General features: G+C 43.6%; 1 protein-coding gene and 1 pseudogene across 1 annotated transcript in view; both read left to right on the top strand.

The window, feature by feature from the left end:
- Window positions 1–2111, top strand: part of LOC147336866 (uncharacterized) — a 4617-nt pseudogene extending 2506 nt beyond the window's left edge.
- LOC147336865 (uncharacterized) overlaps window positions 1–14178 on the top strand; it is a 21297-nt gene extending 7119 nt beyond the window's left edge. The window contains exons 2-4 of the mRNA XM_086285647.1: window positions 8797–8902; window positions 10394–11074; window positions 12796–14178. Of these exons, the coding sequence (XP_086141773.1) occupies window positions 8885–8902; window positions 10394–11074; window positions 12796–13464 (1368 nt within the window). The 5' untranslated portion in view covers window positions 8797–8884 and the 3' untranslated portion in view covers window positions 13465–14178. The remainder of the gene's footprint in view (window positions 1–8796; window positions 8903–10393; window positions 11075–12795) is intronic.
- Window positions 14179–15504: the final 1326 nt, after the last annotated feature.

The raw sequence follows: 15504 nt of genomic DNA, 5'->3' as shown, positions 1-15504 counted from the left end.
AATGAGTACTTTTTGGAAAGTCAGAAGCTGTTGCTCATTCGCTACCCACCTGCACACCCCTGGCTTCATCTCCACTGCACGTTACAACTGGCGCCCGAACTTTTTCCCCTTGGACTTCAGACGATTTTTGCATCCCGCCGAGGATTCTTCTCTTCTAGCACGTGAACTGTCTCGGAAATCCCCCCAGTTTTGCGGACGCTCGGACGTTTTCTCCAGCCATGGCCGCAGCCTCAGCTCAGGTGGGACCCGACTAATTTCTGGATACCGTGGTGTGCCGCTGCTCCGCTTGGGAGAAAGAAAAAGAGAGAAGCTGACTCCGCGACGCGAATGGACTCCGTGGATTTGTTATTTGTTGTTGGTTTCGTCTTCTAAGGATTAATTTTTCTGTGTAGAGCCTGGACATGAACATTTCTGCTGGCTTTTCATTCCCCTTTCCCTCTGCTGAGACTGACTGTAGCACATGTAAGTGATAGCTTGGCCGACTACAACCGTTGGTGCTGGTCTTTGGCTCAGTATAACAAAACGACTTAAAACTAATCTTGCATTGAGCTCTAGTGTTGCAGACATGCTATTGTAATAACATGGTTCTGATCACTCCAGTCTAATTTCAGTTGTTGGGCGAAATTTTATGTGGTTTTTCTAAATTTAATCTTTAACGCATTTTTGCTGTTTTGTCTTTCTAGTCTGACCTAACTGACTCTTTTACTGCTATATCAATAACTGCGCTGTGCCCTGGAGCGGCTTAATTTTTTTGAAATCGCAATGGCACACTTCCCAGACGACTCTGACTCAGACATGGAACTTACCTCGTTACCTATGTGCCAGATAGTTGAAAATGTGACTCCTAGCCTTAGCCAACAAGTGGTGGAGTTAAGAACTGAGGTGAATAAGCTTAGTGATTGTTCACGTGACTCACTGAACATACAGCAGTTTACTAAGGCAGTGGGACCAACTCACAACGGGGAACTCTCCCCCTCCTGCAGTCCCACAGTCTCCTGTTTTCCCAATGGCCACATCGACACCTCATGTTCATGTGATGGACAAAACTGAACCCACCAACAGTACCAATCCGTTCCTGCCCAGCAACCCATTTCAACCTACAAATCCTTTCCTCCCATCTCACTCACTTGAACTCAGCAGCACTTCCAGAGTGATTGCGGCAGCTTTACATCACGCAAAGCTGGAGCCTCCTGTGTATGCTGGGGACGGAAAAGTGCAACCTGAGGACTGGTTAAATGCAGTTGGCACATACAAAGCCTCATTGAACCTAACTGATGGGCAATTGCCAAACGAACTGCCACACTTTCTTGCAAAAGAGCCCGGGAAATGGTTCAAGGCACTGAGCTCCCACATCACATCATGGGCTCAATTCTGTCAACTGTTTAAGACAGTTTTTCTGCCCTCCGACAACCAAGAACGCATCCAGAGAGGAATTTTGGATCGTGTTCAGGCTCAGGACAAGCCGCTCCCAACCTTTGTCGCCCACATGTTGAGTGAGTTTGACAAACTGAAGAGCCCCCCACCTGAAAAAGACAGAATTGACCTAATTAGTAAACATGCTCTCGAAAAATACAGAGTTGCCCTGTATGGCGCTAATGTCACTTCTGTAATGGACCTGCTGCTACGCGCTCATGAGCTTCACTCAGTGCTTGGACCACAAAGACCACAGCCTGCTTTATGTAGCAAAGACAACTATAAGCCTGAACCTTACTGCTTCAAATGCTCTCAGCCAGGGTTCACTACACGCACCTGCCCAAACTGTAACACCCAACCTCATTTGCCACAACGAGCCTCGAACACCGCTAGGCATGGCCCAGTCCAGCCATTGCCAGCACCTGGCCCCTCTGACCCTGGCCATGAAAAGGTGGAATTAAGCAGCACCACATCCCAGCCACAATACAGGCAGTCGGGAAACTACAGGGGGGGGGGGAGGACAGGACAGGACATTTCACAGAGGCCAACCTTCCCCCAGTTACTAACGGAGCCTCACACGCCCGATTCACTACAGGGTGGACACAGTCTTGGACACTTGGAAGACAATTTTTCACAAGTCCACTGGAATACCCCACTAAGAACGAAAGTGAACTTCAATGCTTCATCTGTGGATGCTACCCTCGGCACGGGTGCTTCCCTCTCGGCTGTACGAGCAGATCTCATTCAAGTAAATGACTCTTACCCTAGAAACACAAGTGAGTGGAATGGTCCTGCAGTTAACCTCGCCAATAATGCTCCCTGTATCCCTGTTGGTGTTATTTGGCTCAATATTGGATTCATGAACAAGAACTTTTACCAGCGTTTTGCCATAATACCAGATTTGTCCTCTCCTTTCATTCTGGGAATGGATTTTATGGCGAGAGCTTCTGTTTCTATTCACATTCCCACTAGAACAGTCTACATTGAGGACATCCCCTGCCCACTCGCAGACAATGAAGAGGACCTTTAAAATGATTACTCACATTCACCTGGAACACTGATGTCTTTGGACTTGGTTCGCTCAGACTTAACAGCCAAACTGTCTGAAGCAAGTCTCTCAGAGAACAACAAGGATGCTTTACTAAATCTGCTCAGCAAGTTTAGCTCCTTGTTTGATGGTCAACTTGGTCGAACGGCTCTCACTGAGCACGCCATAGAGACTGGCAATGCAACACCTGTCAAACTCCCACCCTATCGCACGTCACCTGCTAAGACACGTGTGATTGAAGAACAAGTGCAACAAATGTTGAAGGACAACATCATTGAACCTTCCACAAGCCCTTGGGCAGCTCCTGTAGTCATTGTAAATAGAGCGGCCACGGAACCAAGGTTTTGTGTGGACTTTCGAGGGCTCAACCAAGTTACCCAAAAAGACTCTTATCCCCTGCCTCGTGTAGATGAGTCTTTGGAGTTTCTGGCAAGAGGAAAGTTTGTCTCAACATTGGACTTAGCGCGAGGCTATTGGCAGGTTGCTGTAGCAGAGGACTCGAAGCCTAAAACTGCCTTCATCTCTCACTGCGGTCTCTTCCAGTTTCGGGTGCTGCCCTTTGGGCTCTGCAACGCACTTGCAACTTTTCAGAGACTCATGAACTCTGTGCTTGCTGGCCTCATTTACAAAACGTGCGCAGTCTACCTGGATGACATTGTTATCGCCTCACCTACCTTTGAACAGCACTTTGTGGATCTTGAGGAGGTGCTGGGCAGACTCCAGGCTGCTGGCTTGTCATTGAAGCTCAAAAAGTGCCAATTCTGCCTCGATGAATTCACCTTTCTCGGGTACCGCATCACATCATCAGGTGTTAAGCCCGATCCGGACAAAGTAAAGGCGGTTAAGGAGTTTGATACCCCAACCTCAGTGAAACACGTCCGTCAGTTCCTTGGCTTGACTGGCTATTATCGACGCTTCATTCAGAATTATGCCCGCCATGCCGAACCTCTTCACGCCATCACCAGAAAGGACAATGCTTTCCACTGGGACGACAGCTGTCGAAGGGCCATGGACACTTTGAAGGATCATGTCACATCAGCCCCGATCCTGTCATTTCCAGACTTCAACCGTCCCTTTTCCATTCACGCCGATGCATGTGACATTGGTCTTGGGGCAGTGTTGATGCAAAAGGATGACATGGGTCGTGAGTACGTTGTGGCTTTTGCTAGTCGCTCCCTTCACAAAGCTGAACTCCCCTACTGCACTTCAGAGAAGGAGTGCCTCGCTGTGATATGGGCTCTGGAACACTTCCGCCCATATGTTGAAGGTGTTCATGTTACTATCTTCACTGACCACAACAGTCTCAGGTGGCTCATGTCTCGTCAAAACCCAACGGGCCGACTCGCCCGCTGGTCACTTCGTTTGCAGGACTTTGATTTCACAATAGTGCACAAACCTGGTGCACAGAACAAAGTTCCCGACGCACTGTCACGCAACCCTTTGCCTCTGACCTGTGACAGGCCGACAGATCTTTTACCAGATCATGCTGTTATGGGCAGCCTGGACATTCGTACTCTGCCCCCCGTCATTCTGGCTGACCGTTCACAATTCAGACAGCTGCAGTTAGACGATCATGTCACAGGTCCACTCCTCAGAGACATTGAAGCAGACTCTCTGAACAGCTCGGACAACGCCACCTTGTTACAGTATGTTGTGTATGACTCTCTTTTGTATCACAGAGAACCCAAGTCCACATGTGCTTTGCACCCTTTGAAAGAGCTGAAACTGTTTGCCCCTACTTCCATGAGAGGCACCTTGCTGGACTATTACCATGACCACCCCACAGCAGGTCACTTGGGTGTTTCTAAGACATTGGCTAGACTGCGTTTTAGGTTTTTCTGGCCCAAAATGGCAGCTGATGTGAAACGCTATGTGATTTCATGCTCAGTGTGCCAACTCACCAAGCCAAGTCAGAAAAAAGCAGCCGGTCTTATGGTTCCCATTGTCCCCCAGAAACCCTGGCAGTATGTGGGTGTGGATTTTGTTGGGCCACTTCCCCGCACCCCCACTGGTAATGCTTATTTGATCGTGTTTGTTGACTATTTGACTAAATGGGTTGAAGCCAGTGCTGTCAAAGAAGCTACATCTCAGGTAGCAGCTGGTAAATTCGGCACTGACATTTTTGCTAGGCATGGTACACCCACTTACCTCATTTCTGACAGAGGGTCTCCTTTTGTGAGTGAGCTTTTTGAACATGTTGTTTCTGCCTTAGGCTCGGTGCACAGACTCACTACGGCATATCACCCTCAGACAAATGCTACTGAACGCGTCAACCGGACTCTGAAAACTGCAATCCGCGCTTATGTAGGTGATAAGCACACATCATGGGACAAGTTTCTCCCTCAGATTTGCTTTGCTCTGCGCACCGCCCCCCATGACAGTACAGGTATGACTCCTGCCATGATGCTTTATGGTCGTGAGTTAGACACCCCGCTTGACCTTATCACTCAGCCTTCTACAGCAGGTGTTGATGAACCGGGTGTGCCTTACCCTGAGACTCTGAGAGCCTCCCTGCAGGAAGCTCACGACCACGCCAAAGCAGCTTTGGACTATAGCCATGACAGACAAAAACATTACTATGACTTGAGACATCGACATGCCACGTTTCGTGTTGGTGACCTTGTGAGGTCAGACGCTCAGTCTAACTTTACTGCTAAACTTGCACCACTGTTTCAGGGACCATTGTGTGTATCTCAGAGACTCAGTGATGTTAATTACAGGCTCACTTGGGTGGACTCTGGTGTGGATGCAGGTGTTTATCATGTTGTGAACATGTAACCGTTCCATACCTGGGACTCTCTCACTTCCAAAGAACATTCTGTTTCATTGCCTGCTGAGAGAGAGACCGCAGAGGGTCTGAAGTCTGACTCTCAGGCCCACCCTGGCCCCCCTGCAGACACTGACATTGACTCTGAGCCATTCCCCTTTGATTTACCGGACATTGACTCTTCTTCTGATGTGGGCGCTGTTCCAGAGAGTGTTTCACCCAGATCTGTCCAGCACCCAGCTGCTGGTGGACATTACAATCTCAGGCCCAGACGTTGCCCCAGAGTTACGTCTGGCTGGAGCAACAAAAGATGGACTAATGATTTTCACACAACCAGGCGTGATCTGAAGTGAAATGTTTTGGTTAAACCTGTTTGATGCTGTCTTGTTGCATTGCTACTTTGAGTCATGATATGTAGATGTTTCTGTTTGCTCTACTTAATCCAGTTTTATGGCTCTTTCGTGCGTTAAGGTTCATTCTTGGCATTTACTTAGAAAAAAAAAAAAAGAACAAAAGAAAAAAGTGAAAAAAATGAAGGAAACTGATTTTCCACTGTACATATTCGTCTTATTTTCACCAATTTCATTTTTAAATGGTCTTTTGCCCTGTGTGTGTGCACCAATCTTAGCTGTAACCTCTATGTATAGGGTACTGTTAGGTGTGGTGTGTGCTTTTTCAGCTGTGTACGGCTGAGGACAGCCTTTTTCTCACCAGGGGGGACTATGTAACAGTTGCTATTGTAATGCAGTGTATCACCACATGGCGGCGCCTCCTGTCTCACGACTGGTGTCACCCCCTTTTTGTTCTTCTTCGCACTCCTCCTGTAATGGATGCTCCCGTGTGTACGCGGACTAGTGTGCTCTTTAGTAATGTGTGGTAGAGGTAGCACTTTTATTTTTGATATTGTAAATAAATGAGTACTTTTTGGAAAGTCAGAAGCTGTTGCTCATTCGCTATCCACCTGCACACCTCCGCGGCTGGCTTCATCTCCACTGCACGTTACAATATGTTGATTTTTTTCGCCTATTCATATCATAATTTTTTTTACTCCTGGTTCTGTATGTTCATGTTCTGTTCTTTTGTAAACTTCATCTGTTTGTATGTTGTATACTCATTGTGTTTCAATAAAGTTCGATTTAAAAAAAGGTACGTTCTAAACGAAGCTTCAGACGTCACTAATCACGTGACTCTGGCCAAACGAATCAAGCCTCGACACGGTACTTCTGAAGCAGCGCGTTGATCTTTCTGACACACCATCACTACCTCTCACATCTAAAGGTGTCAAGGTAACTTTGAACTGAGTTCAGTCAATCTGGAGTTTTTCCAAGTTTTCTGTTGCTCTCTGTGAGAGAAGAGCGTTAAAGGCGGGGCTCTCCAGAGTCCAGCAAAACAGGAAACCACAGCTGGGTGTGTGTAAGTATGCAAACCAATAGAATGCATCGTGGTGGGGGGGCATCACGGGCATTGGCAAGAAAAAAATAAAATAATCGGTCGTACCCATGGTTCCCCGACGTCATGCCAACGCATATTGGGAAATTCGTAGGCACCGATCGGTTTTCTATCAGCCATTTGCTGGGAGTAAGGGCGCCCTCCGTTTGCGAGGTGCGCCTGCTGCTGGCGGCACAGGGAGGAGAGGGCGGGGCGGCGGGGAGTCTCTGGCTGGCTGGAGCGGCATCTAATAACCAACTCGCAAAACAAAATAAAAACAACACAACAAACAGATATTATGATACAGACTTATAATCTGCACCGATGTTTTTTCTAAATTCTATAAAGTGAGCGCGAGAGCCCTCGGTGCGCCTGCGCGCTGCTGAAGTCAAAGTAAACTTTATTGTCATCTCCGCTACAGACAGTCCAGCATATAGAGAGACGAGACGACGAGGCTGCAGTTACAGCGGTGCAAGTAAACAAACAATAAATATAAGAAGAGTAAGAAAATAAATCTACACTTTAGGACTCGGGGTAAAGGATCAATAACAATTTAAATTTATAATTTACAGTTTGATGATTTAAAGTCTCACACAACCCGTCAAAAGGGGCGGGGCCGGCTGCTTCCAAGTAGAGCACATTTCATTTATAATGATGTAAATCCAAGCCCATCATGGATTCACGATCTGAATCCTGGGTTGTGTGAAATCCCAGAAATCAACCTTAGACAAAGTGAATCTGTGAACTAAGGTGTAGGTCTGTTAGGTTAATTGTGCTGATCCTCGGGTTGGGGGATTTGTGTTTGTACTGCAGCGCAAAATTCAAACCAATGGAAGATGGACAACAAAAGTTCAAAGCCATCAGGTGCTCAGGTTAGAAAAAAGAGAAAAGATGCAGGTAAGCAGACGTGTGATTGGATAATGGCAGGTCATCCTGAACCAATCAGACTAAACTCCAAACAATACATTATGTTACAGATTTTAATATTAATTAGTCATTGTTACTTGTTGATTTGTCCTTTTCTCATTGTGTGACGAATTATGACGACTGTTTGGTAGCTGTTATTGTCTCTCTCTCTCTCTCTTCATGTGTGTTTCTCTGGTGAAACAATAGTTTTGTGTTAATGTTAGGGCTGCACGAGTTTGCATAAAATGAGAACCACGATTTTTTGCTTAGAATTGAGATCATGATTCTGTCATAACAATAAATAAACATAAAACAACAAATGTCTCACGTTTTGTTGTTGCAGCAAAATGTTGTCCTGCTTGAAATTCCGTCTCCACCGTTGCTCGACGCTGCGTGTACAGAGCAGGTAGTGCAACAATAGAAAAATAGTTGCGGGACGGCACTGTGTAGCGTTTGTCTAAGGTGTTGATCGTTTTCCTAAATCCCTCGTTTTGCACAGTGTTGATGGAGCCATATCTTTGGTCAGGTGATAAGTGATAGCCTCCGTAATGTCTTTGTGCCTGCGGGAGTTCGACGTGTATAGGGAAGCGCTGTATAAGGTTCCCGTTATTGATGTTTGGGTGGTTGACCGGGACGGATTTTCTCCTGTCACTTTCTCGTCATCCCTGACGTGCTCTCCGTTGTTGTTTCCCTGCTAATTTTAGCATCACACGGCACAGCTTCTGTATCACGTGGTATAAGGCTCCGCCCTTGTCATTTGTTGAGCAGGAAGAGTGAGCGCTTGTTTTCATGCAGAGTACGTCCTGGAACAAAATGTGAAGTTTTACAAATCACCACTTCTTTAGTGAATATCATTTCAGTCTCAGACAACCTCGTTTCTCTTACAGAGGTTGAATGCACCTTCTGCGGATGGCGGTACCACACAGTGTGCGTGGACTTCCCCTGCACAGAAGGCAACTACAAATGCTGTGAATGCTAAATAAACAGAAACAAATGATCCCTGTTGTCTTTGCTTGATGATTGGTTTGAGTCTTGACAATCCACATTGCTGGTGTTGCATCTTTCAATGCCAGCAATGGCAGGTATCAGTGCTCAAACCTTTTGTGTTTGTTTCCAACAAGTTGCCCACCTCGGGAAACAACAATGTGTTCTTTTACTTGTCAGATGAACATATGAGACACTTTGACTCTTCAGTGCAGTGTGGAGCCTAACAAAGATCTGTTTTGTGTCCCAGCTGATCAGCAGGAGGAGGAGAGTCTGACGGAGCAGCAGAGGAACATTTTCAGCTACTTGGACTCAGCTCAGCCACTACAGAGGAAACAATGAGCTCAACACAGAAGGTGACAGACAGAGCAGGACCATATGACCAAAGATATATCTATCACCATATACATTTGAACATTTGAACACAGCTCAGATTAACAGTGCAGTGGATCCTGCTTGTGCCGTGATGTTCAGGACTGCAAACCGAGCAGCATCACTGACTTTCAGCTTGTTGTGTTTGTGGATATATGACTGACTTTAATTATCCACAAAATCATCACATTCTCTGTCAGATTAAGGTCGACTATTGAACGGCGTATATTTTAAAGGCTTTAAAACCAAGTTAACGCTGAAAGTACAAACATCACTAATGTCACATAACTCTGCCGACAAGGCATAGCTATGGCTATGAAATGCTCTTTGTGTATCACTTCTTCATTATGAAAGATGTCATTAATGCACTAGTAATGTCTCATCTGGAGTATTGTTCAATCATTTGGTCAGCAGCTAATAAGACAGATCTTAACAGACTTCAGTTAGTCCAGAATAAGGCGTCCAGATTAGTGTGAAGATGTTCATACTATACTAATATTGATCAAATGCATAATAACCTTTCTTGGCTTCCTGTACAGGCTAAAATATTCTATGGCTTACTTGTAGTTCTAAATAAAGCAATTCTGTTAAACACACCACATTTATTCTGCTCAGCTGCAGTATCCAGATGAAATACATCATCATATTACACAGTTTTCAACAAGCTGCAATTTAGTAAATGCTCGAGTTAAAAGTAACGTTTTGTAAAACTGTTACATTTAGAGCAACTTTTAAGTGGAATAAGTTGCCTTAAAAAATTAGAGAATTATTCAAAACTTCAATGAACACTTAAAAGCCGATTTACAGAGCTTTTAGTTTTTGTAAATATTGTAAGACATGATTTGTTTTTGAAATTTGTGTAATGTGCCTCAATGTTATTGATATTATTATTATTATTATTATTATAATCATTATTATTGATTGCTTATATTTGAACAATTGTGAAACCTCACTGTGGATGTAAGAGTGAAATTATGTGGATATCTTGAATCCACTTTATTGTGTAATATTTTATGTGAGTATTTGACGGAAGACGAGCAACATCTGTTGTGGAAGCTAACGGGGTTCCTTTAGAATAAACAAACATAGGATTTATTATCACTGAATAATTCTGTATAAATCTATACAAATTATAGAAATATGTAATAGGAAACAACAAAATAATCTAAATTATAAAATTGTGTGTGTGTGTGTGTGTGTGTGTGTGTGTGTGTGTGTGTGTGTGTGTGTGTGTGTGTATACAATCAGGAGGGATGGGCATGATTTTAGTGTTTGAACAGTCATGAATTATCTTTAACAGCAGGTTGGATGTAATGTGTTAGAACTACCAGCAGGTGGGGATAAGAGACCTTTAAGGTGTTTGGTGCCACGCTCCACCTTCAGGTTTAAAACTAGTGTTAATGGAGTTTGAAGGTTGAGTTTGTTCCACGACTGCATTTCACTCACTGCCTCTGTTTGTATCTCTGTCACTGCAGGACCAACATGGAGCCAGAAGTCAGCGCTCTCAGGAGGCCGACAAACCTCACAGAAGAAAGGGAGAGAAAAAACACACCTGTGACGAGTGTGGGAAGGGTTTTACTGTGAGGGCTTCACTAAAACAGCATCAGGTCATCCACACTGGAGAGAGACCGTTCAGCTGTGACTTGTGTGGGAAGGGTTTTACTGTGAGGGCTTCACTAAAACAGCATCAGGTCATCCACACTGGAGAGAGACCGTTCAGCTGTGACTTGTGTGGAAAGTCTTTTTCCTTGAAGGGTTCCCTTAAAAAACACCAACTCATCCACAGTGGAGTTAAAGCGTACAGCTGTGATCAGTGTGGCAGAGCTTTTACTCGCAGTAGCCACTTACAGAGTCATCTAGTTACCCACTCTGGAATTAAGCCATACAGCTGTGACATCTGTGGAAAAACTTTCAGCTGGAGAGGGAGCCGAAATATACACCTACGCATTCACACCAGACATGATCTGTACTGCTGTGAACAGTGTGGCAAAGAGTTTACAACAGACGCACAGTTACAACGACACATATTTACCCACACTGAGGAGAGACCTTATCAATGTGACCTGTGTGAGAAGACTTTTAAAGCTCCACATGACCTGAGAGAACACCAACAGATCCACACCAGAAAGAGACTCTACAAGTGCAGCTACTGTGAGGTATGTATTTATATTGTTATCTTGTCATTTTAGCCTGACTGTTTGGAACAACTCTGCTCATTAAACTGTGTTAGCATGTTAGCAATTCTACTGCATGGAAAAGCAGCTCTGAGTGATTATTCAGATTTTCCTTTCAGTTATGATTTTAGTATTACTGTAGTATTATGGTGGTAGTATTGTAGTTATTGCAGCCCAGTAAACTGAGTGTGTTAACTAGAGATGGACCGATCCGATATTACGTATCGGTATCGGTCCGATACTGACCTAAATTACTGGATCGGATATCGGAGAAAAATAAAAAATGTAATCCGATCCATTAAATATCACGAAAGCACCTAGCAAAACTTGCAACACGCCGTAACTCGCCTCAGAACGTTAGCACGTCGTAGCAGTATGCATCACGTGATAGAGCGGCTGTGGCATGCGGGGGACCTGTCGGTGGTCTGGATAGCATTTGGAGCTTCGCTAGCAACCTGGCATTTCATCTCTGACAAAGTTATCCCCGAGAGAAGTAAAGCAAGTGTGTAAGTCCATCTCTGAATGTTTGTAAAGCATTCCCACGTTAAGCTTAACGAGCGACTGCCTCTCGCTCTCCGGCTGCTACTTCAATCGTGAAACTGCTTAAATGATCAGCTGATCGGCTTTTCTGTCGCGAGTCTGTCTCTCTTGTTTATTTTTGGTCCACTTTGCACCAGAAAGAGGAAACCAGCGGCTGAACAACAGCAGCACGTTTAAGCTTGATAAGCTGTTGTTACAATTTATTTAATATTACTTTCTACACCAGGATCTTTTTCTATGTAGCTGACGCTGGTAACTGTGCAGGGGCGGATCTAGCAAAGTTTAGCCAGGGGGGCCGATAGGGCATTAACTGGGAAAAGGGGGCACAAAGACATACTTTTCTTTCTTATTCTCATTTAAAATGTCTAGCTTTTAATAAATAATTATCTGACACCCAAAGTTTTAATTTGATGTAAAATGAATAGAAGTCAATTACTGTATATAGTAACTATTAAGTCTAATATATATACCCTAGTAAGCTATAGTACTTTTTCCTTTGGGAAGGTACCATCTGTGCAGTCTGCAATTTTGTTGAAGAAAGATGTTGAATCTATTTAATATTTCTTGAAAAATAATTGATTTCTGTGCATTTTTTTTTTTTACACTGCATCAAATTAAGGTTGATTACGTCGATTAAGCATCATGAGGTGGCGCGTGAGGGGTGGTTCCCTATTTTTTATTTATTTATTTTTGTTGTTGCTGGGAGTTGGAACCCTATTAGTTAGGTTGCTTAATATTTACGCTAAGTACTCTTTAAAATACGAGAATAGGGAGGATGGTGTAGGTCTAAGTTTATTAGATTGATCAGTATTGCTGAACTATGAAATATTTTTTTTTTGTATACAGGTATAACAGAATAGCTTTAGTGTAGTTGTTGTTTTAAACTTGAGTATGAACTTGCAGACTTGCAAAATGCAGCAAGATATTTTAAAAAACAGTTTTGTTGATTAAAAAACACTATATCGGATTCATATCGGTATCGGCAGATATCCAAATTTATGATATCGGTATCGGACATAAAAAAGTGGTATCGTGCCATCTCTAGTGTTAACTGAAACAGTCAAATGTAGTTGGACGTCTGCAGAGATGCTCTTTATTTCAGGCGACGTTCAGGATACAAATGTTGAAGGACTGACTTACACTGTCTTTGTGTCTTTGTTTAGAAGCAGAGCGACACAGATGGATCCAGTTCTCAACCCTGTCATCACTGTGGTGGTGGGAAAGACTTTCATTGTGACCTCTGTGGAAAAACTTTCAGTCGGCAAAAGACCCTAAAACTACATCAACGTAGACACACTGGAGACAAACTGAAATACTGCAAAGAATGTGGGAGAAGCTTCACCACATCGGATCACTTAAAACAACATGAACTGATTCACAGTGGGGTTAAAAAGCACCTCTGTGATCAGTGTGGGTCATCCTTCACCACTGCAAGTCAGCTTAAAACACACAAAGGAGTCCACACAGGAGAGAAACCACACAAGTGCAGACACTGTGAGAGAAGCTTCTCACAGTCAAGTAATCGTAACATTCATGAACGTGGACACATGGAAGGAAACTACAGCTGTGACCAGTGTGACAAGAGCTTCAGGAATCTCAGATCATACTCTGCACACAAACGATCCCACGTTACTAATAAACTGTTTCACTGTTACCAATGTGCCCAAACATTCACCTCATTGTCTGCTCTGTGCAAACATCAGCGCGATCACTCAGGGCTGAAATCACTCCCATCACTGGATCACAGTGAATCTGAAGACACAGAAAGATCCTCTGGTTTCCTCTGGTCAGACTCAAAAAGCTTGAGATCAGGCTCCACAGAGTTCAGATAGAATCATTTAAACTTGTGTTGAACTGAACTGGTTGCTGGGATGAACTTCTACATAATACAGATCTACATGGGATCTTCTTTTCTGTTGTTTTACTGAGTCAGTTTTGTCCTTTTTTCTCTGTCCTGGTTTTGCTCGTCTGTAAATGATTGAAACTCAGTCAAATAGTTCATTGTTCTCCAGCAAAACGTTTTGGAAACTCATGTTTAACCTTTAAAACTCTGACATGTTTTAGCACACAAGGCTTCATCGGGGAGTTCACTCATGATTGGACCATGAGAACAAAGGTTTTTAGTTCTTTCAAAGAGAGTCTTGGAGATGTTTGATGTTTCTGTTTTTCTGAAACCACCTGAAAGAAAAACTATTTTTCTTGCTTTATGTAGTGTGGAAGTTTTTAATGTTTCTTCATCTGTGATGTTCTTGAATGTGTTCGCGTGAAGATGGTACAAATAAACTGTCCTTTCAGCTTTAGCTCCTAATTTATTCATTATTTATGGATGTAGCACAGCAGCCGTCTCTTGATTAACACATGGAGGGCTCGGGATCTGATGGTGTCGTCTCCCTAATTTGCCCACTCAGTAAATCTCACTCATGGCCAAGAAATTGAAATAAACCTTGTTTCCCTGCTGGATAGTGATCCACTGTAACTCTGCTCCTCCTTCCTGTTTAGGATTTCTGTGGCTGAAGTAAAATTCCCTCCATCCATCACTTATCCCAGCTAACCCAAAGTGAAATAAAGTTTTGCTCGTCTTAAAAAAGCATTACAATAATGGGCATTACCAATGCAAACTGAATGATACAGAAGATGAAAGAAGAGACTTTGATCAGTTAATAAAGCTCATGATCTGGATTCATTGTGGCTGCTACACAGATACTTCTGGGTCACTTCTCTCAGTTAGGAACCTTCCTCACCAAACTGACTGTTGGACCACACCCCTGGTTTCATGAGAAATTGTTTCAGCCATGATTTCTCTTCCTGTATTTCAGAGTAAAGACTGAAGTGACAAATGGAAGCATGTTTAAAAAACACAATGTGAGAGAGACGTTGAGGTCCTTAGAAGTTACCCTGGGTTTTTCTGTCACCCTGCTAGATGTTACACACCTTGTTATTGGACTGATTTCTACTGCTGGACTACTCCTGCGGAGAGTAACAATACTCTTACTAATTAGCTCCCTTTCACACCTTTGGGGATATTTATTTTTGTGTTTGCAGCGCTGTGAGCCAGAACAGCGAGAGAAAAATCTGCAACAGCGACGAGCCGAATGCTTACGTGAATCGCAGCAGCTGCACATGTGCTACGCTGAATTAGAGGATATCTTTGCTCTGGATTTCTATTTCTACTCTTTCATTTCTATATGATTCTTCTTGCATCTAAACAAAGATGATTCAATTTGCTAAATGTTGATGGCTCTTCGTGCTCAGGTTTAAATGAGACGTAATATTTGCTCTTGGTTTGGTTCTCCTGTACAGAACCTTGCAGTACAACAGAAACCTAAAAACATTATTTGTAGTTGTTATTCTTAGTTGTTCTGCTGCCTAAATACCACAGGGTCTGATTATGAAGTTATTGAGCTGCACATTGTATCCTGTCCTACCAGACGGGATAAAATGTTGGACCTCTGTTACGGATCGGTGAAGAATGCTTATAAATCCCTCCCGCTTCCTCCTCTGGGATCTTCTGACCATAACTGTGTGCATCTTCTGCCCATCTATAAAACTGTCTTAAAACGAGAGAAGACAAAGACTAAGGATGTTGACATATGGTCAGAAGAATCTGTGCTTACCTTGCAGGAATGTTTTAAGTGTACAGATTGGGAAGTTTTTATTCAGTCTTGTGGAGATGATCTCGACGCTTTGGTGGATGTTACTAGCTCCTATGCAGTATTTTGTAAAGACATGATTATACCCCGTAAGCGCGTTAAAATTTACGCTAACAATAAGCCATGGGTCACTAAAAGTGTCAAATCCTGTTGAAGGAAAAAGAGACAGTCCTTTAAAGAGGGGCTGTTACCGATTTTCAGACAGCCACCAAGGAAATGAAA

This window comes from Aulonocara sp. 'chitande type north' Nkhata Bay, linkage group LG3, assembly GCF_057382095.1.
Source record: "Aulonocara sp. 'chitande type north' Nkhata Bay isolate Kocher_YH1m ecotype deep benthic linkage group LG3, A_spYH_male_GT1.1, whole genome shotgun sequence".
Lineage (NCBI taxonomy): Eukaryota > Metazoa > Chordata > Actinopteri > Cichliformes > Cichlidae > Aulonocara > Aulonocara sp. 'chitande type north' Nkhata Bay.
This window is presented reverse-complemented; position numbering and strand designations above follow the sequence as displayed.